Below are 24513 nucleotides of genomic sequence, written 5' to 3'. Positions count from 1 at the left end.
AATTACAAATGGCATTTTAGTGAAAAGTGGTAGCCATAGGGATATGAAATACTGAAATCTGTCTAACCCCGTATTGGGAGATGGTAGCATGGTACAACAGATAGGACAATGGACTAGGATTTGAATTCTAATCTTGGCTTGGCCATGGCCCTGCTCTTTGACTTTGGGACAATCCACTTCAGTGACTTTGTTTCCCCTCTTACCTGGTTTCTGACTGGTTTATGTAAATGGTAAACTCTTTGGGGCAAAACAATCTCTTACTATATTTATATAGCACCTAGCACAATGGCTTGAAGCCTCTAACTGCTACTATAATCCAAACAACCACCACAAATTGTGAAGCAGTCTTCAAACTTGCATTGAAGTTTGAACATTAAGCGCAAAATTCTTCTCTTGCTGCACGAGACCTCCTAATTCTACTATCTGTGTGCACAAGTTCTCTCTGTGACTAAAAATTCAGTAAAAGATTGGACAGCAGGATATTGGAATTGACATCTCATGCACATCTGATGGAAATATTTGCCCTACGTTTTTTTCTTATTGTTAAATCAATACTAAAGCAGGTTGGAGAAAGCACTGAAAGGTATATATATTCAACTATTCTCTGTGCAACAATTCCTGAACATAGAGGGTGCATTAAGGAGAGACAAATTTAAAATTCATGCGTGAAATCCTAACCTCTGTAGAGTTCATGTGAGTTTTACCATTGACTTCAGCAAAGCCAGGATTTCATGCCATATGTTGTTGAAATGCATGCATCTTTATCTATAGTTCTAATAGTAGATTTTTAAATCCATTTTGACAATTTTTTCACTTTCTTTATGTCTTGTTTGTCTTTTCCATTTCTATCAATGAAAAAAATAACATTTGTTTGGCTTTAGTTAGCTTTGCAGCATAAGCAATATTTAGATTTCAGGTACTGCAGTGGGATGTTGTTTAAAAATAGCTGTATGCAGAGAAATGTTAGGAATTATTGCAGAAACTCATTTCTGCTGGTTTTTACGAAAAGCACAATTTTACAAAACTAAGTTTTGAGCCAAATTCGATAGTCCCCTTTAAAAACTAGACACGCTTTAAAGTTTTCTAATGTTCTCCCTCTGCCTTTAACATTACCTTTCTGTTTTAAAATTTTTAGTTATGTTTTAATAGCAATGCATATGCAATCAGAGTTAAATTACCTATTTTGGTCATGTTATAAAGATTATTTATAACTGCTCTTTTCGCAAACCATCTGGCAAACTGTATTTCCAGTAAAATCGACTGCTGGGTAAGAAAACAGTGTTGGCCCCTACTAAATTAAAAGTGTACTTTAAAGCAGGATTGAACACACTTTAAGTCAGAAACCAGTTCAAAACCCTTTTTCCAAGCCATTAAGGAAATATACTGAGTGTACAGTGGAGTTATTAATTGGCCTGCTAGGCAGACTATGCCTAACTAAGCAGATCATGAGCATTAGTACTTTAAAAGTTATAAGACTGTGCTGGATATAAGGTCTCACATTGTTGGGGTATTTCCCTTTCTGGTGAGATACATCCATAGGAGTAAAATAAGGGGCCTTTCTGAAACACATCTATGCTGATGGCTAAGAAAAATGGAACATCATCTCCTTTTAAAGGATCCAATAAAAGGCTGACACAAATCTTGGCCCTGGGCAAGGCCCTTAGCGCAGTCTCTAAAACTGTACAACCAACTCCTAATTCACCTAATGCCAACCTCTTTCCATTTTGATAAGTCTCCCATTGGGAAAAAGAAGAACTCTACATTCTCAGGGAGAGAGGGAGGAAGATACATCTTCATAAACAACCAGCAATAAAATGCAAGAGAACTGGATTAATGGAACTTTAATGTGAGAACCAAACCAACCAAAGCAAAGAAATTCTGAATTAAGGCTGAGGCAGCATCCTTAAGCTACCATACTGGCATAACAATAGGGTTCTTAATATTTATTTCCTTGCTTTTCTGGTTTTTCTCTGCCCATATTTTTATTTATAAAATGCACGTGCATACATACACATGCACACAATTCAAGACTCCCTAGTACAGCATATATGTAACAGTATGTTGAATGGTAAACCCAGATTAGATCACACATATACAGTGTTCATAGTCTACCCTGTGCTCCCTAGATCACCATTGGATTTGGCTGACAAAGAATGATAGATTAAGAGGAAATCTAGAAGCAGTCCCAGAAAGCATGTCACTTTTTGAAGTTTTAAAATAGCCGACTACCAAAGATTTCCAAGAACATACTATATCTAAATTATAAAGGCTACGCTTTCTCTTCAAGAGAGGCAAATGTACACACCAAGAAAATGTTTATAATAAAACCTCCTTTTCCTACTAACGTGGTCAATACGCCTCCTATTGTTTGCTAATACTTCAGTGTGTAAAACAGAAATTCTGATCCTTTACACTAGTTTCTTACAGAGGTAGGTAAAGGAAAGCAGTCAGTTACTAATTTAATGAATGGGCTAGACAGACTCATTGTGATACCCTTTCTGAAATACCAGTACCTGTCACAATGAAGTACAATGTAGTATACAAACTGTTTAAAACAGGTTTGTTAGAGACCAAAAAATGGAATAACTTAAAGAAAGAAGCAGCAGAAAACATACCAAAAACACCTTCTTATTCAGTAATCTCCTGCATTTTGCAGAATTATTTCCACCATTATTCCCGCTAGTGTCTTACTAGATCTATTCTCAACATTTTTGCAAAATGAAATAAATGAAAATATGAAATGTACAAAACTGATATTTTGTATCATCTGTATAAAACTAGTTCAAGTCCATGTCTGAAGTCCTAAAAATAATTTAAATTAGAGCTCAAAATATATAGTTCTGTTTTGATACCCACCAGTTCATCCAGAAGTGCCTGTTTATTTTTCCTTTTTATAATTTGTTGCATTTGTTCCTCTTTCTGTATGAACAGTCGCCGTTGTTTGTTTTCTTGTCGTTCCACCTCTAAAGCTTCCTCCAGCTCCTCTTGCTCCCGAGTCTAAAACAGGCATATTAAAAATTTACTATTGGAAAACCCTCTACATTTGGCAGATAAATTTCTGCCACGAGGCCCTTCCCCCACAAAAAGGGTGTTATCCTAATGTCTTTGGCAGGGATCTAGAGACAGGCACTGAAAATTATTAAAGAACTAGATAAAGGCAAAAACATTGTATGAAAATATAACAAAAATCTTGTAGTGCTCTAATTTACAAAATGAATCAAATAAGAGGGTATAGGCTAGGGACACACAGAATAGGAAAGGTGAATTTGCTGCACCTATTCACCTACTCTGACAATACACGAGCCAGGGTATTCAACTAAATGGAAGGCAACACATTTAAACTGATCACTCATGTTTAAAAATAAAATGGATAATTAACCTGTGGAATGTACTGCAATGAGACACAATTGAAGCCAAGACCTTAGTAGGAGTTATACCCATAATGAGAATAACCACAGTCACATCAGACAGGAAAGAAACACTTATGCTTCAGGAAATAAGCCAGTCACAAAACAATGGGGGTTAGGAAGAGTGACCTTCATGGGTAAGTTATGTCATAGTGTGATCCCCTATGTGGTTTCATGCATTTTCCTAGAAAATAAGAATGCCATACCAGTCAGACCAGTGGTCCTTCTAGCCTACTATCCTGTCTTCCAATAGTAGCCAGTGCCAGATGATTCAGAGGCAGGGAACAGAAGAGAGCAATGTATCGAATGATCCATCCCATGGTCCAGTCTCAGTTTCTAGCACTGAGAGGTTTACAGATACCCAGAGCATGGAGTTGTATCTCTGACCATCTTAGCTAACAGCCGTTGATGGACCCATCCTCCATGAAAAAAATGGTTACCTACCTTTCGTAACTGCACAGTTGCCAGAGATTTTTCCTTAGCAATCAATATCCACAGGGCCAGCTGTTGCCCCCGCTGGAGTGGCACTCCCATATGGCAATATATTAGGTGCTGCCAGTCCTGTGCCTTCTCTGTTCTTTCTTGCCAGCAACTCCAGCTGTGGGGCAGGAAGGCGGGAAATGGAATGGACATGAGCAACACATCCCAAAGAAAAAGTTACATAAGATAGGTAACAGTTTTTCTTTGCGTGCTTGCTCATGTCAATTCCATTTTAGGTGACTTACGGGCAGTATCCATGGAGGTGGGCTCATAGTTCACAGATTAGCAGCTCATAGTACTGCCCTGCCAAAGCCAGCATTGGCCTGGGCCTGCTGGGACAGCACATTAGTGGGACATAAAGGTCTGGCTGCTCTACAGGTGTCCTTAAAAGGCACATGAGCCAGAAAGCCTGTAGAAGAGGCCTGAGCCCTGGTAAAATGGACAGTGACAACTGCCAGAGGCGGCACCTTCACTTGGTCATAGCAGAAGCAAATGAAGACTGTGATCCAAGAAGAAATTCTTGGAGTGGATCCAGGCCCAACTTTCATCCTGTTGGCCACCACAACATATAATTGTGTCAACTATAAAACAACCTGGTTCTGTCAAGGTAAAAGGTTCAAGCCCTTTGGACATCCAAGACACGAAGACTATGCTTTAATTTATGTGGTTTTGGGAAGACCATCGGTAAGTAGATGTCTTGACTCATATGAAACAGAGATGACATTGGGGAGAAAAGCTAAGTGTGGTGTGATACTGACTTTGTCCTTACAGAAGATTGTGTATCCAAGGCAAGTGCCCAAATCTCGGATACTCAGCAGGACAACGTCACTGCAAGTAGGAATGCGACCTTCCATGAAATGAAGAGGACAAAGCACAAAGGCAGAGACCCATGAGCTGTGATAGCACGAAGGGGACAGGATCCCTGAAGTGCAGGTAGAGATGTTCCAGGCCACTGATGGGCAACCATGAATAGTGACCCTCCATCTCAGAAGGCCACACGATTGCTAGATGCCACTGCTCCAGGCCCTTCAAGAATCTGGCTGTGATATCCTAAGTGAAGGCCAACCTACCCTGTGGTATGAGGATTGGTGACCCAGGTCTGGTTGGTGGACACTTTGTCAGGAAGCTAGGCCTTTTGGCCAGTAGCTGGGTCACAGAGTCAGGGACTGAGGTCACAGCAAAGAAAACTTGCACCTGCAGTCTGGTGACCAAGCATGTTACACCCGTCTATGGTACTGCATCCCAGTGAGCTTGGTCTTTGGTGCCAGAGGCGGAGCTGCCTCGGTCCTCTGGTGGAGCACCTGTGATCGGCTCTGGTCTTTAGCCACCAGAGCCTCTTCAGGTACTGAAGCCTCCACTATAGGCTAGGAGCCCTTACCACTGCCTAGGTTTGGAGGGGGTCAAATCCCTTTCTTAGCTTGGGAGTCCAGCCACTGAGGTAACTCCTTGGAGCCCTAAAGCATGCATGCGGACTGACGTAAGTCCTTCACCCATAGGCCCTTAGCCCTTTACTGCCAAAGGGCTTCGTTTCTTTTGCCACTTTCATGGGCACTGGTGAAGAGGAGCAGTGCTGGGCTGATTTTGGTGACAACAGTACACTTCTCAGAGTGTACTCTTCTCAGCCAGTCCACTCAGCATGGGGTCAGACAAATACTAATCTGGTGCAGGATGGAGAGTCCTTGGGTGGATATCCTACTCTTAGTGGGCATGAGGGTGAAAGTTTTTATAAATACAGCACTTGGCATTCCTGTGGCTCTCTCCCAGACACTAAAGACACTGATGGGCACCAACCTGTTGCATGCCAAATATGACTTGAAGCTAAGGGCCCTAAGGCATGAGGTCTGTTGAAGGTGAGAAGACACTGCTAGCTTTTGCTACACAAGGAAGGTGCTGACTAACCACCATGGACAGCAAGAAGAAACTGAGAGGTGACAGGACCAGTGATGCCTAATATACTGCTGCTTAGGAGCACTACCGCAGGGGCCCCATGGCCAGCCTCAAGGATACACTAACACTAAAATCTCTGACAACTGTGCATGTGGGCATGTACACATCCAAAATACAACTACATGATCAAATACTCCAAGTAGAACTAATCTACCGTAAATTAGCGAATATAACACGCGTCCAAGTATAACATGCGCTCACATATTACCCGCAGTTTTTCTATTGTGTGTAAAAAATATATTAGAATATCTGCGGACGTACATAACCTGCAGAGACTTCTGCCACCTTCATAAAAGAATCTGGTGGTCTTTGATGAGGCTGCCACTTGCCAACTATAAAGATTGAAGATTACAATGTCATGAAGCCCGATAATACTGGGTCTTGTATACTGGCTCCTGATACTCCAGCATATCCGATAATCCGGCACCACATAGGTCCCAAAGGTGCCGGATTATCAGAAGTCGACTGTATCTCTTTCCTAATGATTTCTAACATTTTTAGTTGTTTGATTGCTGCTGCTGCACAATGAACAGCTGTTTTCTGATAACTATGAGCAGGGCTAGACAATCTATGTAATCTCCTTGCCCATGGCAAGGAGATTACATCCCGGAAGAGCAGGGTTCAGGCGATCTGCACATGCGCAGAACGCCGGACAGCAGGGCTGACGAGCGGGGCTCGCTGTGGCTCGGCAAGCCCTGAGTATGAGCAATGACTAAGATCTCTTTCTTGAGTTGTAACAGCTAATTTAGACCCCTTTGTATAGCTGAGATTGTGTTTTCCAAAGTGTATTACTTTGCCTTTATTGACATTGACAGATGTAATTCATTTTCTTGCCCAGTCACCTAGTTTTGGGAATTCCCCTTTAAATCTTTGCAGTCTCCTTTGGAATTAATTATTTTGAATAATTTTGTATCATTTGCAAACTTTGCTACCTCACCATTTAATCCTTTTTTCCAAATAATTTAGTATGATAAATATCGTGAACTGCACTGATCCCAGTACAGATCCTTAGGGGACCCCACTATTATTTCTCTCTTTCCTCTGACACATCTGATATTTGACAGTCAGACAGGAGGTCCTACTAAATGAACTTCTTATCTCATCTCATGTGGCAACTGATGACCTGAATGGTCTTTGATTTCAGAAAATGGAATACAATGCATCACCTTTGCCCTTGCTGTTTTATACACATACATGGAGTTCTCAATTTGTTGGTACTACTCCAGTTCAACACCTTCCCTCACAAATTTCTTTGGTTCTGAGAAGGAAATGGTTCAATTTATTATTTTCAGAGTCCGAATTCTTACTGTGAATGTTGAGGGGAAAACACATGCAGAATCAGGCCTTATTCTGTCATTTCTACTACTATAATTGCTGAATTGAAACTTTTTTTTTCTTTAAAGGTATGAGAAATTTATATTTTTAATACTGGAAGAAAAACACTTAAAAACGGTTTGTCTGTAATGTTTTAATTTAAAAAAAAAAAAATCCTTGTCAGACCACTTTTGAAAGCATGACTCTGCCGGAATAATATTTAATGAAAACCCTCCTGGAAAGTATGTGTGGCCCACGTAGTGAACATGTGTGCTATAGCCCTTTAAGAAGCAATATCATCATTAGCCCTTAAAAAGATTGTCTTGTTAAAGTACAAAAGTTTTTTTCACTATCACTCGTTTTAAATTTTGCATAAGACAGGCCTTTGTTTTTCCATTCTCTAACTCTCTCCTGGGACCTCCATAATGTCTGTATCTGGATTTTATTCCCCCCTCCTCCTTTGGACAAGAAAGAAATTATTGTCCTGGAATAGGAATGAACCCAGTCTCTTCTGGATATTGTCCAAATACACTGCCAGCATATACATGTTTGGAAGAGCCTGCATTTACTACCTAGTTATATCAGCCCCTCTCTAACCAACATGCACACAAAATTCAGTTGCCTAGATGATCTCCTGATGTAGACAAAGCTTTGATACAGGAGAATATTTGAATATCACATTTTTCTTACTAGGAAGCGTGCCAGTATGCGTGTTAGGTTCTTCCCACACCTCACCCCTTTTCTTTTAAAGACAGCATTTTACTAATATTCCACCTTTAAATAGTTACTTAATTCCTCAACTAATTAATAAGATTTTTAAAAAGAGAGTAAACTAACCAATTTTATCTTGTTTTTCTGAATGACTTCTTTGTTATCCTTCTGATACAGCTCCATTTTCTTTTTGGTGTTCTCCAAATCCACATTGTTGGTCAAGTTAAACACTGTATTGATATTTAAGAAAAGATAAATGAATTTGCAGTATCAGCCTGGTACAGACAACCATAACCAGTAAGTATTACTCTTATTTAATGCTCCTTGTCTCTATCACATTATTAGCATATGCCTCACAGGATAGGGCAAAAATTCACAGCACACAAAGATCAAATCCCAATCTTTCAACTCCATAGTAACTTCACTTACTTATATGGAATTATTGCAATATTATACTTGTGTAACAGAGATTAATACCTGATTTTTTGTTTCTTTCATGGGATACTACTAGCACAATCCCTTGAACAGTATCAGTAACCTGGATAAGTTACTTGTCATAGAGGCCACATTTCTGTATGTCTTGAAAGAACTAGTCCATACCTAAACTGTGCTCCTCCTCTCTCCCGAACAGGGATAATTGTTTGGGAGACAGGCAAGGGTGTGGCAGGCTGGGCCAGGTCAGTGTGCCTATGTTTGTCCATCTCATTTACACTCATTCTTTCACCCACACTTTGCATTGGTACGAGGGCAGAAGTGAGCTTTGGGGAGAGTTCTGAGGGGAGCTGTCTCGGCCCACAGAATAGGTGAGGGCAGCAAAAGTGGCAGCACAGTAATGGGAACAAAAGAACAAATTGGCAGATATTATTGGCAGAAGCAAAAATAGGAGACAGACAATGTCAGAGATCCAGTCTGCTGCTGAGTAGCTTTTAGCCTGGAATGATGTGCCATGGAGCTGGAACCAATGAAGTAGCACAAGAATGCTGGTGAGGGTCAGGAAGCCATTTAGCTCTCAAATAAAAATAACTTTGAAAATATAGAACACTAGTGTAACCAGTGAATCAGCATTCATTTTCAAAAAGTGTGGCTAATTCTATTGGTCTGTAGGGTTTTTTTTTTTTTTTTTTAAATCTCTAGTTTAGCATCAACAACATTTTCATTTCCTACATTGTTCTCTCCCAAAAGAGATTGGATTTTTCAACATTACATTGCTCTGAAATCATAGAATTAAAAGAAGTGCAGGGAAGAACTTTACCATTTTAGCAACACAACATTTACTATAGCAATGTTTCCTCACCAAACCCTTTTATCCAGCATGCTGGAGGAACAGGGAGTTCACAGTAAAATAAAAATGCCGGTTTACTAAGAGGAAGGGGTTTGGAGTGCAGGGCAGGGTGTGGGAGGAGCTGCAGCGCATGGGAGGGGCTCGAGCACTGCCCTCCCTCCTCCTCCTCCCCCCACAGCTCCCACTGGCCACAGTTCGTGGCTCCCAGCCCATTGGCCAGGGAGTCAGCAATCAGAGATGGGGGATGGAAGCTTTGTGACTGCAGAACTGCCAGGCCACATTTCCATCAAAAACTGGAAGGGGAGGGAGCCATTTGTGGGGTCCACTGGAGGTGAGTGACCCCCATCCAGTAGCCTCAGCCTCTTCCACACCCAACCCCTACTCCAAGACCCTTCCCAGACCAAACCTTCTTCCCAGAACATGCCCCGGCATCCCTCCTATGCCCCAGCCCCCTGCCGGCCCCACACAAATCACACTATAATCTGGACTTCCTATGCATATCAGAAATACTGGTTTATTGAGATTGCTGGTTGGTGACATGCTGGACAAAAGGGCTTTTACTGTATTTGAATCTTATTTTGACCTCTACCTTTCCAACCTGCAGCTCCTAACTGACAAACTGTTAGTAGATATTTAGGCATGGTGGCTTGACTGTCATGTGAAAGAGCTGGCATACAATCACATTTCTGATCAGAGCCCTGCAATCAAAGTAGTTGTGTGAGAGTGTCAGAACTTCCTGCCATTTAAAGCCGACACGACAGTTCTCTCAACCTTTCTAAGATGACCAGAAAAAAAGCACACGACAGAGGTACGCTGCACTACCAGGATACCCAGGAATACTTCAGGTGCATGCAGAGATACAAGATGAGAAGCAAAATGCCTTTGGTGGCCTGAGCAGCAGAAGTATTCTTCTATAACCAGGGCTCGACAAATAATAAAAGAGCCTGGGGGAGGGTGAGAGAAGAGGTGTTCATTACCCTCTTGGGGGACAAAGTACCTCCTTTCCGCATGCCTGCCAGTTGGGGGAATGGAGGCGGGGGTTGCCACATGGCTGATGAGATTTTGGCTACCATTTTGTTGACTGGCAGAACCACTCTAGAGGAAGTGTCAGCGTGCAGGATGTCGACAGTAGGGTCTGAGTCATCAGAGCCCTTCTCTGCTTGTACTCCCAAACTTCGGGCCATGCGGCGGAGTAGGTCCTGATGGGCCCTAGCATCTCTGGAGGGCATGGACAGAGTGGAGTCGGCTAGCGCCTCGTCCAAGAAGGAAGACAATTACCCCTTCTGCACTTCACCCAAAGGGGCATCTGTGTGTCCTGGATCGTCCAAAGTGGCCGTGGATGAAGAGGGGGGAGGTTGGCTCACCGGAGCCATGCTCCCCCATGGACGTGGCACAGACTGGCCTGGAGGTAACAAGCGGCCCGAGGAAGGGGACTTGACCAGAGGTGTCGTCGACAGAGGAACTTGTGGGTCTGAAGAGACAGAAGCCGGTCTGGGAGGATCCATGCCCTGGCTTTGGTGGTATGTACAGGGGGTCCAGAAGGGCCACTGCACTGGAGGTTGAGGGGGCCACATTTGCTGTACCATGGGCACCAGGACCAGTTGTGCCTACTGTTGTTGGTACGAGTACAGAGGACTACGGTGCCAGGAACGGTGCCGGGAGCAACGCCACGAGTGAGACCTGGAGCCCCTTGAGGACCAGACGGATTCTGCCTCAGAATCAGACAAGTACTCTGAGGCACAGCGGCAGATATAGGGCAGGGTGAGCGGGGCATCTGCCCTGAGCCCCACGCTCAGGGTCAGACTGGCCAGCAGGATACCGCATTTTAAATTCCCTGGCACCACGCGTCGCACGGTGGAGGAGCACGTGTGGTGTGCTGATACGCCTCACAACACAGGTAAGAGAGGAAGTGCGCAGTGAGAGGGGCCCCGTGAAATTGTGCTGCCCTGGGTCCCGCAAAATATTCGTCCACCCCTGCTGAGGCAGACCCTGGTGGTGCCAACATGGATGCCAATGAGGCTGCGACGCGCCAGGACATGGACTTTGGTTTGCCACGGTGCCGAGGTGGTGGAGGAGGCATGGCTGCACTGGAGTCCCGCACAGAGGTAGGTGCCGGTGGGCCCTGGATCGGCGGCAGTGCCTGGCGATGATGCCACACCGAGTCCGGTGTCACGTCCTGAGACATGCCGTAGGGGTCGGGCGATGCTGTCTGCCCTCATGCACCGGGTCTTCGGGCACCCTGGAAGGGGAGCGGTGCCAAGGGTCCCTGTGCCACCTGAAGGGTGCCGGGGTGGGAGGAAGAGAGGAGGATGACTCAATGAGGACCCTCGCTGCCTCCAAGGCCTCCGGTGTGGATGGGTCTGGAAAGTCCTCTGAAGGGCTAACGTCCCTTCACTGGGAGGAGTGCCCCCCCCCCCCGACCTAGGAAGCCTGGGCTCGTCGACACCATGTGCCCCACTGTAGGGCGCATGCCAACCCCGTTAGGCCGCCTCTTCTTCTGCAGTGCCAGTGATTGAGAGTGGTGCCAGGCTCTCTGCGGTGCCAGAGAGGCGTGGTGCATGTAGCCATCGTGCACTGAGGCCAGTGCACTGTGGGAGGCCGGTGCCCGAAGTGCCACCTCCATTAGGAGGATCATAAGATGCGACTCCCGTTCGCCCTTAGTTCTGGGCTTAAAAGCCTTGCAAATTTTACAGGCTTCCGAAAGGTGTGTTTCTCCCAGACACTTTAAGCACAAGGAGTGTGGATCTCCCCACGGCATAGGCCTATTGCACTTTTTGCAGGGCTTAAAGCCTTGAAGGCCAGGCATGCCCTACCGTGGGCACAGGGCGCACAGCGGCAGGGTGCAATCAAAGAAGAAACAACAAAAAGTCTGTAACTTAATTTGCAGGTACTTAGCTGAAGATTAACTAAAAGAAGGAGAAGAACAATGAAGACAAGGATCTCAGTGAGGAGCTGAGGGTTGTTCCAAGGACCGTTATGGCGGTAACAAGGAACTGAGTGTGAGGAGGCCAGCAGGGGTATATATGGGCCGATATACAGGCGCCACTCCAGGGGGCTCCCTAGCTGGCCCTAAGGGTACCGCTGACCGCATATGCACGCTGCTCACACATACCTATATTGGAATGCACACGAGCAATCACTCGAAGAAGAACACAAGCTACAGAATAAAACATTTAAAATACAGCATCCCCATACTGATGGCTGAACCAAATTCCACAGAATTTAAAGTGACCTCATTAAGGAGTGTTGCTCAGATATGGTCTGCAGAATTCAGCCAGTTATGGGTTTTTGAGAGGAGCTGGGTTTTTTTTAATATAGTAACATTTGAAAAAAGTTTGAAACCAACAAGCCAACATACAGTTAAAACTACAAATCCTACATATGCCTAGTTCAAAAAAAAAATGTGAATACGGCTAGCAAAGCACATGCCTATTCTGCAAAGATTTCAAAGGGAAGCCAATCTTATTACTTTACTTATATCATGCTTCCAAATAGAAATATAATAGGCCTGAAAATCTTAAAGCCCATTTGTACATGAGAATTATTTACTTCCTTATTCATCTCACATTGGTTGGTTTCAGAGTTGACCTGCCTTTAGACATTTGTTGAAATACAACAAGAAGCCTATTGTATTTTCTGAAACATTCAATTCTATTTAGGCAAAACTCACAGATTTCCTGAAATTCAGCCTTTAGCGAGATTATCTCACTATTTTTTAAAAAGCTCCAAATTAATCTCATAACAAAAGGAAAAGCAATCTGCTTATGTACTATGGAATTTAGAATTACCTTTGAAACAAACCTTAAAGCCAGGTGGAACAATTATTGGCCCTGGGAAAGCAGCACTGTTTATGGTAAACAAATCTATCAGTGGTGTTTAAGTCAGCAACATCAACATCTGTCACACCTTCTCTTGAAGACATTACCAACTTTGAGCCCTCTCTTCCTAATTACTAAAGAAGTGGATTTTACCAAGAAAAGCTTATCCCCCAATAAATCTGTTAGTCTCTAAAGTGCCACAGGACTCCTGGCTGTTTTTGCAGATACAGACTAACATGGCAACCCATCAGACATTTTCCTAATTACTGGGGTTTTTAAATGTGGATCACAGTGGTCACCAGAAAGAATTCTTGCCACTGAGGAATAGTCAAGCTAGATTCTCTGGTTCTCCCATGAGGGAATATGATTGGAGGACTTACGCGGCCATGATTCAATGTACCAGCTCCAATCCCTTCCATTATGGGGCATAAGGAGTTCTTGCTGAAGCAGACAAAGCCACCACAGTGTATGGATGTCATAAAACAATTGACAATGGGCAGTCAATGTACTTTATAATGAAGCTGATGTCAAGATTTTCTTTCCTACTTCCTAATAAGGTAGAAATTGATTTATTGTGCTGCCTTACCAATAAAATAAAAAAGGTCAATGAATATTTCTCCTGCAGGGTAGCACTCCCTAATTCTCAGGTTCATTGATTAGCCAACAGAGATATTTAAAACCAAAACTGTAAATCGTTACCCTGTGGTCTATTCTGCACATGGATTTAGTGATTAATGTAGAATGTTACTGGTATAAAACAGCTACATTTAAGTTAAAAACTTACTGGCACATATTGGTGTAGCATAGACATCACATTTCCTACCCCTTATTTCCAACCTATGCTTCCAGACCGTCATCATCGTAAAGCACACTGCCACTTTGAGACTGGAGGTGGCACAGGGATGACTGCTAAATGAGGAAGTGAATTTCAGTCAGTTAACACAGTTCAACGGTCTGCAGGCTGCTGGCAGCTGCGGGTCCTACAGGCTCCAGGAGGCTGCTGGTGCTGCTGACCCAGCAGGCTCCCAGTGGCTCCTGGACCTGTAGGCTCCTGGGGTTTACTAGCACTGCCACCACTACGGGCTCCCAGTAGTGGCTAGTGCTTATTAGTTAACAGGTTAACTTCTACATCCCCACTGCTGAAGGCACACAGCTTCAGAGCAAAGCTGATTGCTAAAGCTCCAACACCTCCCCCCAAAATACCACTTTCAGCATCAACTGAAGATCGCAAATATCCCAACCTCTTCTGCTCTTACCCTCTTTTAGGGAGAGGATGGGGAAAAAAATTAATACTGAAGCTGGAAAAACCTAAATTAAAGATTATGAATTATGGATGTTCCATTTCAGTTCATTTTAGCATTAAAAGAATGATTTTTTGAAGTGCTTTCACAGTTAGAATTATTTCCAATTACTCATTCCCATCAGGTCAAATATGGGACATTTTGGATGTCACAGGTGCAGAAATTCTCCATGTCTTTGTTGCCTTTTATATTTTGAGAGAGCTGCGTGCCTTTGCATTGTGTCATTTCCTTTGTTAAAGTTTATATGAACCACAAAAAAAAAAAAAAACAGGTAAAAAAGTCACAGGTATTAAGTTCTTTACATCCAGTAAGTGTTCACTAGATAGTTATTTTGGCATGAGCACAAGTTACTAAACAATGGTTACTATAAAAAAAGTCTTTGAAAAGTGGAAAGGTAAGTTCTTACCCATAGGGCACATGAATAGTAGTCACTTTTTCCTACTTGAGTATACTGCAAGCTTTATAACGCAATAATTATTATTAGCTATGTATATGGTAGTAATGCCTAGAGGCCCTACTGAAGGATCAAAACCATACTGTGCTAAGTACCGTACATGCACACTCTAAAAAGACAGCCCTGGCTCGAAGAGCTCATCCCTATGTTTTTTGGGTTTTTTTTTTTTAAGCAATTAAAGAAGCAATACGGAAGGGAAGGATAGGGAGAAGGCACAAAGGGTGTGGCTGCTATTATTGTACTTGTAGCAGTGTTCTTTGCAAGGCTTATTCCTGCTCTCTGAAATCAATGGGACATACATATGCCTCACAATGGGTGCTGTGCATAGCTAACCCAAGGGCAGAATTTACACCATTCATTTTTTCCTAATGTTAATTACAATCAAGTGTTTGCAATGATCTAAAAACTGCCAAAATGATTTTTCCTGAGGAATTTTTTTAAAATGTGGTTTCCACTCAAGAACTTGTGTAAAACATTTTAGCCCAAAGCATTTTAATGGTAACATTCTAAACCACTTCAAAAGGTGTGTGTGGAGGGGTGGGGTGGGAGAAACAAAATAGAAATATTGGCAGGTGAGCACCAAAATGTTCATGTTTGTTGCTACATCACCAGTGTTCCCCCTGCTCTTTCCATTTAAAAAAATAAATGATAAGCTTGTTGTGAAGGGGAAATGAATCTTCCAGATAAGGTTATAGGTCGCATCTGACGAGAGACAACACTGTAAATGGCACATGCTCAAATTGAATTCCAAAGAAACAATCACTGGGGGGGGGGGGGCAACAAATGTCCCAGGGGCTGCAGAGATGTACACTGTTGCATGTTTTACATACTTAGTTCTATAAACCACATTGTTTTTAGGCCTTATGGAGTTTATTTACTTGTAATTTACTAAGCCTCCAAAGCAAGGAGAAGCAAAATGAGGTTTACAGGAGCTGTTGGAAAAAGGTTTATTGTCGACAGAACCACGTCTAGACTACCTTTTTGGTCGACAAAACTCCGTGTCAAAAACAACTGGCAGCCATGTTTATGCTAAATCCCGGCTTCATTAGCAATTTCGATGTGCTTCATTTGCATCCCTCTGTCGACGGAGGAATGCAGTCTAGACACAGCCACTGAAACTAACAAACAGCAACAAAGTTCAGAGGAATCCTTATTCATCTTTGCTGAGGAGTTAAAAGGGGGTAACATCACCTTCACCATGTTTTCTCTTAAACCTCAATCATTACCTTTCCTGACAGCACCTAGCCCCTTCACTCCTCCTCCAAAAAACAATTTAAGAATGACTCCTTTGAACACTTCTGTCTTTGTCTATGCAGACTCCAGCACCCTTCCATAAATCCTGAGTAACTCTGAAAAAGCAGAAAATGAACTCCAATACAAACAAATTCCTCTTTCAAAGGGCAAATCTCTGCTTCAGCAAATCCAAAAGAGAAAGAGTTCAGCGTCTGCTCCTAAAACTTCCTTTCCCGCGTAGCAACAAAATGCGGCCACAGTGGTATGCAAGGTCATCTGCTTCAAAGCAGCTTCCAACTACTGTACTCACAGAAGCAAAATGATGAAAGACGCCATATGGCTGCTGTCATGGTAAATAAAGGTAAACAGAGGCATATAATAAGAATTAGAATTTTTCTTCTTTGTTTAATCTTTGCTATTGCAGCACCAACAATACCCTATATGCCTTTTCTTTCCAGCAATAAAACACTACTTCCTCTATGCATCATAGTTTTCTCTTGCAGATAAAATGTTTATTACTTAAATATGTCCCCCAATTGGGCAAATCTGATTAAAAATGTAAGGAAAAAGTAATTAGATAAACATCAGGTACCATGATAAATCCTATTAAAGAAATGCAGCTTTGATATTCTCCGAGGCAGTTGGAAGATAAAAGCCTGTGGTCTCATGAGCACAGCACATCAAAAATGCAAGCATTAAGACTTACCAATTTCTTCTACTTCTTCCAGGAAATCATTATATTCCGTTAGACTGGGAAAGTCATCTTCTCTTTTATTGTATCTGAGAGAGACGAGAAACTACTGTTTGCATAATGCACCAACATGGTAGCTTAATTCAACATTGTGTTCATTTCATGCATAGTACATTTGGCCAAGGATTATTGTCAGTGAGATACGACTGCCCATCCCCAAAGTAAAGAAAAGAAGTGGAGGCATATCCTAGAAGATACCAATTCCAAGCTAGCTCCTTGCTCATGTCTAATAAAAGGGCAGACTTATTTTCTAACTGAAAGTACCACAAATAAGCACCTCAACTCTTTGTGGAAAAAGGCTGAAAAGTGCAGAGTCTGGCTTTGTGCCCAGCTCTGTTGCAGCCAATAAGGTGCACTGTAGTTGAGCCCAGGCACCCACACCTCTCAAAGCTCACATGGGATGTGCAAGTCTGACCCAAAATGAGGGAAATACAAAAAGATATTCATGCAATAAACATAAAATGCTGTGGGATTCCTACCTTAAGAGTCAACACGTCCTTTATTTCTGACAGTTTACTCAACAATAAAGGTGAGAGGCCAAAATAGTTTACTCCCTAGGGAATTCTGAACCAAAATATTAAAAATTGTGACCACATTTTAAAATGTGACATATTTTGCAGATTGTGTTTAACTAACATCATACGATCATGCCATTTTCAATTATGTTGGTAATTTCATTTCAAAATACCCATCAGTAAGTATGTCTGTAGCAATACAGATACCAGCACACTTATAGGGCTCCATGGAGGAGATGGCATTACTGATGTTTCCATGTATGTCAGGCACAGAAGATTTCAGAAGCATAAGTCTATAGCAAAGAAAAACCTGAGGCTGGCCAGCCAGCACCAGCCAACTCAGGTTTGTGGGGCTCTTCCACAGCTATGCTGATTTCTGCACTCAGATTAGAGCCGGAGCTATGGGACTCTCCCATTTTACAGGGTCCAGACCATCTTTATTTCAGGGATTCTCACCATAGTTCCAAAGATAGGTCCAGATTGCAATAATAAGGCAGCCCGTTCCCTGCTCCACTTGCTGATTAACCTCAGAAAGACAAAGCAACTACTGTCCTCATACTCTAGAGCCAATTCAATTTGGAAAGTAAACTCTTTTCAATGAGGCCAGCACAATACTCCCACTCACCCACATTACACACAGTAGACCCGGTTAGGAAAGCAAGGATCCCCCAAGGTCATATTGAGCCTCCATTCCTCATGAGGTCAACCAGCGACATGGCTTGCAGAGAAAATCAATTCCTTTTTTAATAAAATCAGACATTTAAAACCTTCAAAGTGAAACAAAATTAAGACATCTGAATCTTTAGATACATCCGTACACTCCCACTGGCAAAACTAAATCATTTTCTGAAGATGGAAATAATTTAAGGCCATTTGAATTTCGTTTTCTGAATTAAGATATTCACATTTTCAATACTTTCTTCCGAATTTCCACCTCCTTATCTATGGCAGGATCTTCAAAGAGTTGTACTCTGAAGTTGCTCTTCCGCAGCGGCGTATTACACTCTGGACAGTTTCCAGCCCCCCTGACAAACAGCAGCTCCACACAACTTTCGCATCTGAAGGAGAGAAGAATAAGGTAAAGAAAAAAGTGATGCTTAACTGTAACTGTGATGTAAGTCTTCCCCATTTATTATTCGGACGTTGTTTTTAAAATGTTGTGCAAACAAGGGTGTGAGCAAGGAAACACTTTGTGCTCGTGAAAGGTACCAGGTTAATATCACTGGAAACAAAGGTCCTCCATTCAAAGTACACAAGAGCACCAGCAATGGCAGTGCAAGTTTCTCCACATGGGCCTGGTCTTAGGAAGCTTCCTTCAGCTGGTGAGACATTTATTTATTCTCCCTGCTTAAACCACTTAGTCTCTTAGCTAAGAATACCAGGAAGCCTGTAGGGATGTGAAAGTATAACCGTGTACTTGGTTAACTAATGAGCCTGAGCTGATCAGTTAGCGTTCACGGTTACACACAGGCTCCCAGTAGGCGTGGGGAGTCAGCTTTAGAAGCTGGTTCCCACTACACACCAGCTCTTGGAGAGCTGCCTGAATCCACTGCTGCTGCCTCTGTGTCAGAAGCAGCAGCATGGAGGAGAGGGGGAGGTAGGTGGGAACCAGTACGCATTAGCAGCCAGTTTAAAAGTTGACTCCCCAAGTGCCCTGGCTCCCAGGCAGCTGACTGCACCCCATGTGTAACTGCTGGTTACACAGTTACTTAATTAAATGCATTTTAACATCCTTAGACGCCTACATCTTCACTGTAAAGTGGGCAAGTGGGTGACCTAGAGGGAAAAAGGAGGGGAGCTAGGAGAAGCCCCACTGGTAATAATGGAATGAACACAGGGTTACCTGCACTTTACATTTATCTGCCAGGCAGGCTCTGTCATCTAATAAAAAAGTTGTGGCCTGATTAAACCAATATCAAATGTCTGCTGTCCTCCTTTTGGTATAGCCAGACAACAAAAAGGGATCACAATCTGTCCCATAGCCTTCCCAGCAGCTATAGTACTGTAACAACCCTGTCTAGCTCTGGACTGGAGCTAGATTCAAACCAGGATCACATTCAAGAGATTTCATGTTCCATTATTACAAATGCCCAGTGTTAAAGTTCCCTTGTTTTTTCTGCTAATACATTCAGACAACTGCACATAAATACACTGTACACAGAAGCTACATAAGCTATTACCTCCTGCTTCAAAAAAATGCTGATTTTATTTCTAACACATTGACAAGCATCTTAATTTATAACTGTCACTTGATAAATGTCAACTGACATTTAACAGAGGAAGAGCACACACACACACACACACACACACACACACACAACGTGGAAAACAATACACAACTCAAGATGTATTTGGGTACTAATATCATGCACAATACAAGCAAAGCACAACACCTGTTGCAGTCACGTCCTATTGTTGAGTGAGAGAGAGTCCTATTTATATATTTGGTACATGAAAGCCACAAAACAGTTGTACACTGATGACCAAGCTTCACTGTCTCTTCCTAATGTCAGTCTGCCGGGCAAAGAATTAAGCAGTTGTGAGGAATACTGAGCTAGTTTTGTTTCAAAACTACCATCCAGTTAAACAGACTGGTTCCATTACTTTTTGGAACAAAGCAGGCTAGAGTTAATCAACTTTACCCTGCCTTCATTTAAGATTGGAAATTGTAGAATAGCGTAATTGTAATTTTTGGCTTTGGTTTTACTTAACATACAAGCAGAGTGACAATCTTACAGTCTCTTCAACACTGGCTGACGCCATTCAATAAGCCAATCTTATTATTTATATTTCTCTCTCATACACACTCACATTTCCATTTCAGAAGCACAAATATATATAAATACAATATATTGGGGGAGGAGAGGAAAAAACTTTTTAGCACCTTACACTAGAAAAATAAATGAGCTACAGGGATATCAGTTAAAAAAAAAATCAGGGTTCTTTTCAAATGCTTTGCCTACCATCATTTATGACAACACCCATAACTGAAATATAATAGAGAGATGGTGGGAGGAAATGTTCTTTTTTTACCACTATGTTTACTTTGCACATGTGACAACCTGATTGATGTTTATAGACAGTTTCATGGTTTCCTTGGTTTAAGTACTGTAGTCTATTTTGTTTGTGTGGGTCTCATATCACCTGGTGCAGAAGAGAGGGGGAGGAAGGGACAAATTTTATTTTAAAATTAGGGAAACTAGACTGTCAATTCTTAAGATACAACTGTATCTGCTCCAATCCCTCAGAGAGACAAACACCTACAAGATCTTTACATTTTAAGAATGCTTGATTTTCCACTTCCGCGGGTGAGTATTAAATATATTGACAGACCCAGATGAAAACCCATAAGTCATCTACTTCGGGACAGGCCCAACATGGAAAATAACAGAACATCACTGGTTGTCACCTAGAGCCCCCAGCTAAAACTCCCTCCAGAGCGCATCATTGATAACCTATCCCTGAAAACAATCTCTCACTCTTATAAAATACAGGACTATGTAGCACTTTAAAGACTAACAAGATGGTTTATTAGGTGATGAGCTTTCGTGGGCCAGACCCACTTCCTCAGATCAACATGTAGAAGAAACCTTGAGAAACAGACCAGCCCACGCCTACAGACAGCCCCCCACTCTGAGGCAAATACTCACCAGCAGCCACACAAAAACATCACAGAAACAGGGACATAAAAACCCGTTTAATTGTTTAACCAGTTAACTGATTAAAGGGGAGGATGGATGGGGAGGATGGGGTATTGCTCCAGCCCAACTGGAGTGACCTCCCCCGCCACTGGGCTGGAGCAGCCGGTCTTCCTCTCCCCTGCCCCCAAACCTACTGCAAATGGGGCTGCTGGGGCAGGGCAGCCCTTGCCTATGGTGAGCCTGAGCACCACATAGGCCGGGGCTGCTCTGGTATCCCGGTTGGAGCAGCCCCTGCCTATGGGATTCCTAGGCCCACCTCGGACATTCCTATCCACAGCAGGTGCCCCACAGGACTGGAGCAACCCACTGCCCATGGCAGTGCCCACGGTTAACCTTCACCAATAAGCCTCTCATGTTAAGAATGAGGCTTACCGGTTAACTGGTTAAACATGCTCATCCCTACCCAGGGACCTATCCCCGCAAACAAACCCCATTGTCAACTGTCCACACATCTGTACAAGCAACACCATTACAGGACCTAACCACATAAGCCACACCACCATCAGGGGCTCATCCACCTGAACATCCACTAATGTGATATATGCCACCAAGTGTCAGCAATGCTCCTCTGCCATGTATATTGGCAGAACTGGATAGTCCCTACACCAAAGGATACATGGACACAAATCAGACATCAGGAATGGTAACACACAAACCTGCGTGAGAACACTTTAACCTCCCTGGACAATTAGTAATGAATTTGAAAGTAGCCATCCTTCTACAAAAGAATTTCAAAACCTGATTACAAAGGGAGACAGTATTGAATTTGCAAATGAACTCCAGTTCAGCTATCAACTTAGGATTGAATAAGGATTTTAACGGGTTAATGCATTACAGATGCAATTTCCCCTCTCTTGATAGTCACATCTCCATATCAAATGCTGTAAATGAACCATTTCCACCCTGAGTTGATTAGCCTCATCCACACAAGTAACTTCTTTCTTTTGTTGCTCTTATATACAGGAAGTCCCTGACTTACGCGGATCCGACTTATGTCGGATCCGCAGTTACGAACGGGGCTCCCCCGGAGGACACTGACTGCGGGACCTCGCGGTCCTGCCGCCCGTGTACTCCGGGGCTTTCTCCGCGTCTCTGTGGTCTGCAGACCAGGAAGCCGCGGAGCAAAGCCGCAGGGGGGCTCGGGCAGCGAGGCAGGGGCTGCTCCGCTGCCGGCTTCCCCGAGGCTTTGCAAAGCCGCGGGGGGGCTCGGGCAGCGGGACAGCCCAGACGCTCCGCGGCTGTCCCGCTGCTGGCGTCCTCAGAGGCTTTGCTCCCCGTCTCCCTGGCAGACCAGGGAGACGGGGAGCAAAGCCGTGGAGGACCCAGGTGGCGGGACCGTGGTGCATCTCGGTCCGCCGCCCGCGTCTTCCTGGTCTGCTGGGGTGGGGGGGGCACAGCTAGTACACCCCCCCCCCCAGCAGACTAGGCTTTTCTCCAGACGCCGTGGCAGAGCAGCTGGGGTGCTGCCGGTTGGTCCCGCAGCACCGCTCTGGGCGCTACTAGACCAACCCAGCAGCACCCCAGCTGCTCTGCCCCAGGCGTCCTGATTCAGCCGCTGCTGGTCAGTTTCAGCAGCGGCCCGCAGCACCGCTCTGGGCGCTACTAGACCAACCCGGCAGCACCCCAGCTGGTCTGCCCCAGGCGTCCTGATTCAGCCGCTGCTGGTCAGTTTCAGCAGCGGCCCGCAGCACCGCTCTGGGCGCTACTAGACCAACCCGGCAGCACCCCAGCTGGTCTGCCCCAGGCGTCCTGATTCAGCCGCTGCTGGTCAGTTTCAGCAGCGGCCCGCAGCACCGCTCTGGGCGCTACTAGACCAACCCGGCAGCACCCCAGCTGGTCTGCCCCAGGCGTCCTGATTCAGCCGCTGCTGGTCAGTTTCAGCAGCGGCCCGCAGCACCGCTCTGGGCGCTACTAGACCAACCCGGCAGCACCCCAGCTGCTCTGCCCCAGGCGTCCCCAAGTCAGCTTCTGCTGAAACTGACCAGCGCTGACTACAGGAAGCCCGAGGCAGAGTTGCTCTGCCCCGGGCTTCCTGGAATCAGCTGCTGATCAGTTTCAGCAGCAGCTAACTTGGGGACGCCTGGGGTTCTTAAGTTGATTCTGTATGTAAGTCAGAACTGGCGGTCAGTTTCAGCAGCGGCTGAATCTGGACGCCAGTTCCGACTTACATACAGATTCAACTTAAGAACAAACCTACAGTCCCTATCTTGTACGTAACCCGGGGACTGCCTGTATACACCCCGCCACTCCAATTCATCTGATGAAGTAGGTTTTACCCACAAAAGATTATGCCCTAATAAATCAGCTAGTCTCTACGGGTACATCTACACAGCAGAGCTTAACTTGAAATTAGCTAAGCAAATTGAGCTACGTCAATTGTGTAGTTTATTTCAAAATAGCTTATTTTGAAATTGGGAGCATCTACACAGCACTTATTTTGAAATAGAACACTCTTCCTCCGATTTCCCTTACTCCTCATACAAGGAGGGTTATAGGATTCAGAGTAAGAAACGACATTATTTCAAAATAACTGCCTGCTGTGTAGATATGGACTAAGTTATTTCGAAATAATGTTGCTGTGTAGATGTACCTTACGGTGCCACAGGATTCCTTCACAGTTTGACCCAGCCATGGATGTTTTATTATGGTATTGCCTAGGGATCAATTCAGAACAAGACCCTACTGTGCCAGGCACCATACAAAACCAACAGCACCTGAAGAAACTTAACATTAGAGATGTTAAAATCTGTTTATTCAGGTAAATGTGTAACTGTTGAAAACGTAAGCAGTTATGTGTTTACATGCAGGGAGTGGCTCCCTGGGAGACAGTGCATGTGGAGAGCTGCCTGCTACCCCGCGGCTGCCTCTGATACAGAGGCAGCAGTTGAGGTGGAGGGAGAGGGGAAAGTGGCTCCACATATACCGGTTCCTCACTTGCCCCACTTCCACTATATCAGAGGCAGCAGCACGGGGGAGGCAAGCAACTCTGCAGGAGCCAGTACACACATGGGGAGCTCCTGCCTATTCCCCTGGGAGCCAGTGAGCATGGGGAATCAGCTTAAAAGCTGGCTCCCTGCAAGCACTGACTTCCACCTGCCCCTCCACCTCTCACAGGATACAGAATCAGTAGTGGGGGGGGGGGGAGAGCCTGTGTATAACTGTGTACGTTAACCAATGAGCCCAGGTTATTGGTTAACACTTTCACATCCCTACTTAACGTTTCCTTTCCTTCCCCCAAATCGACTAGATTTCAAGTTCATATTAAAAACTCAGCTGTGGAAAGTATCCCTGCCCTGCCTGGGAAAGCACTGACACAAGTGATCTAGTGCTTTCTCAAATTGAGGCCAATGTCTTTTGAAGGCTAGAAAATATCTGTCCATGTCAAAAGGGTGACAGGATACTTCTAGCTGGGAATTCTATTGCATGTGGTCAAGTTCCCATTCCCCTCCCACACCAAATCCTGCCCTCTATTACTTATGCGTAACCTCTTTTGAATTCAACGGGGATTGCACTGGACTTTTTAAAGGTGGAATGTTGCATGGAGCAGACAAAAATCTCTTGCCCAGCAGCAGTTTCCTCACCATCCAAGAGAACAATTA

At 44.0% G+C, this 24513-nt stretch overlaps 1 protein-coding gene across 1 annotated transcript in view; it reads right to left on the bottom strand.

Annotated features, from left to right (window-relative positions):
- MNAT1 (MNAT1 component of CDK activating kinase) overlaps nt 1-24513 on the bottom strand; it is a 206665-nt gene that overhangs the window by 125426 nt on the left and 56726 nt on the right. The window contains exons 2-5 of the mRNA XM_006110770.4: nt 18119-18271; nt 16654-16727; nt 7986-8089; nt 2857-2997 (exon numbers count right to left, since the gene is read on the bottom strand). Of these exons, the coding sequence (XP_006110832.2) occupies nt 2857-2997; nt 7986-8089; nt 16654-16727; nt 18119-18271 (472 nt within the window). The remainder of the gene's footprint in view (nt 1-2856; nt 2998-7985; nt 8090-16653; nt 16728-18118; nt 18272-24513) is intronic.

Source organism: Pelodiscus sinensis, chromosome 5 (genome assembly GCF_052426305.1).
Source record: "Pelodiscus sinensis isolate ZL-2025 chromosome 5, ASM5242630v1, whole genome shotgun sequence".
NCBI classification, from domain to species: domain Eukaryota; kingdom Metazoa; phylum Chordata; order Testudines; family Trionychidae; genus Pelodiscus; species Pelodiscus sinensis.
The sequence above is the reverse complement of the archived record's forward strand: the minus strand, read 5'-3'. Positions and strand labels throughout refer to the sequence as shown.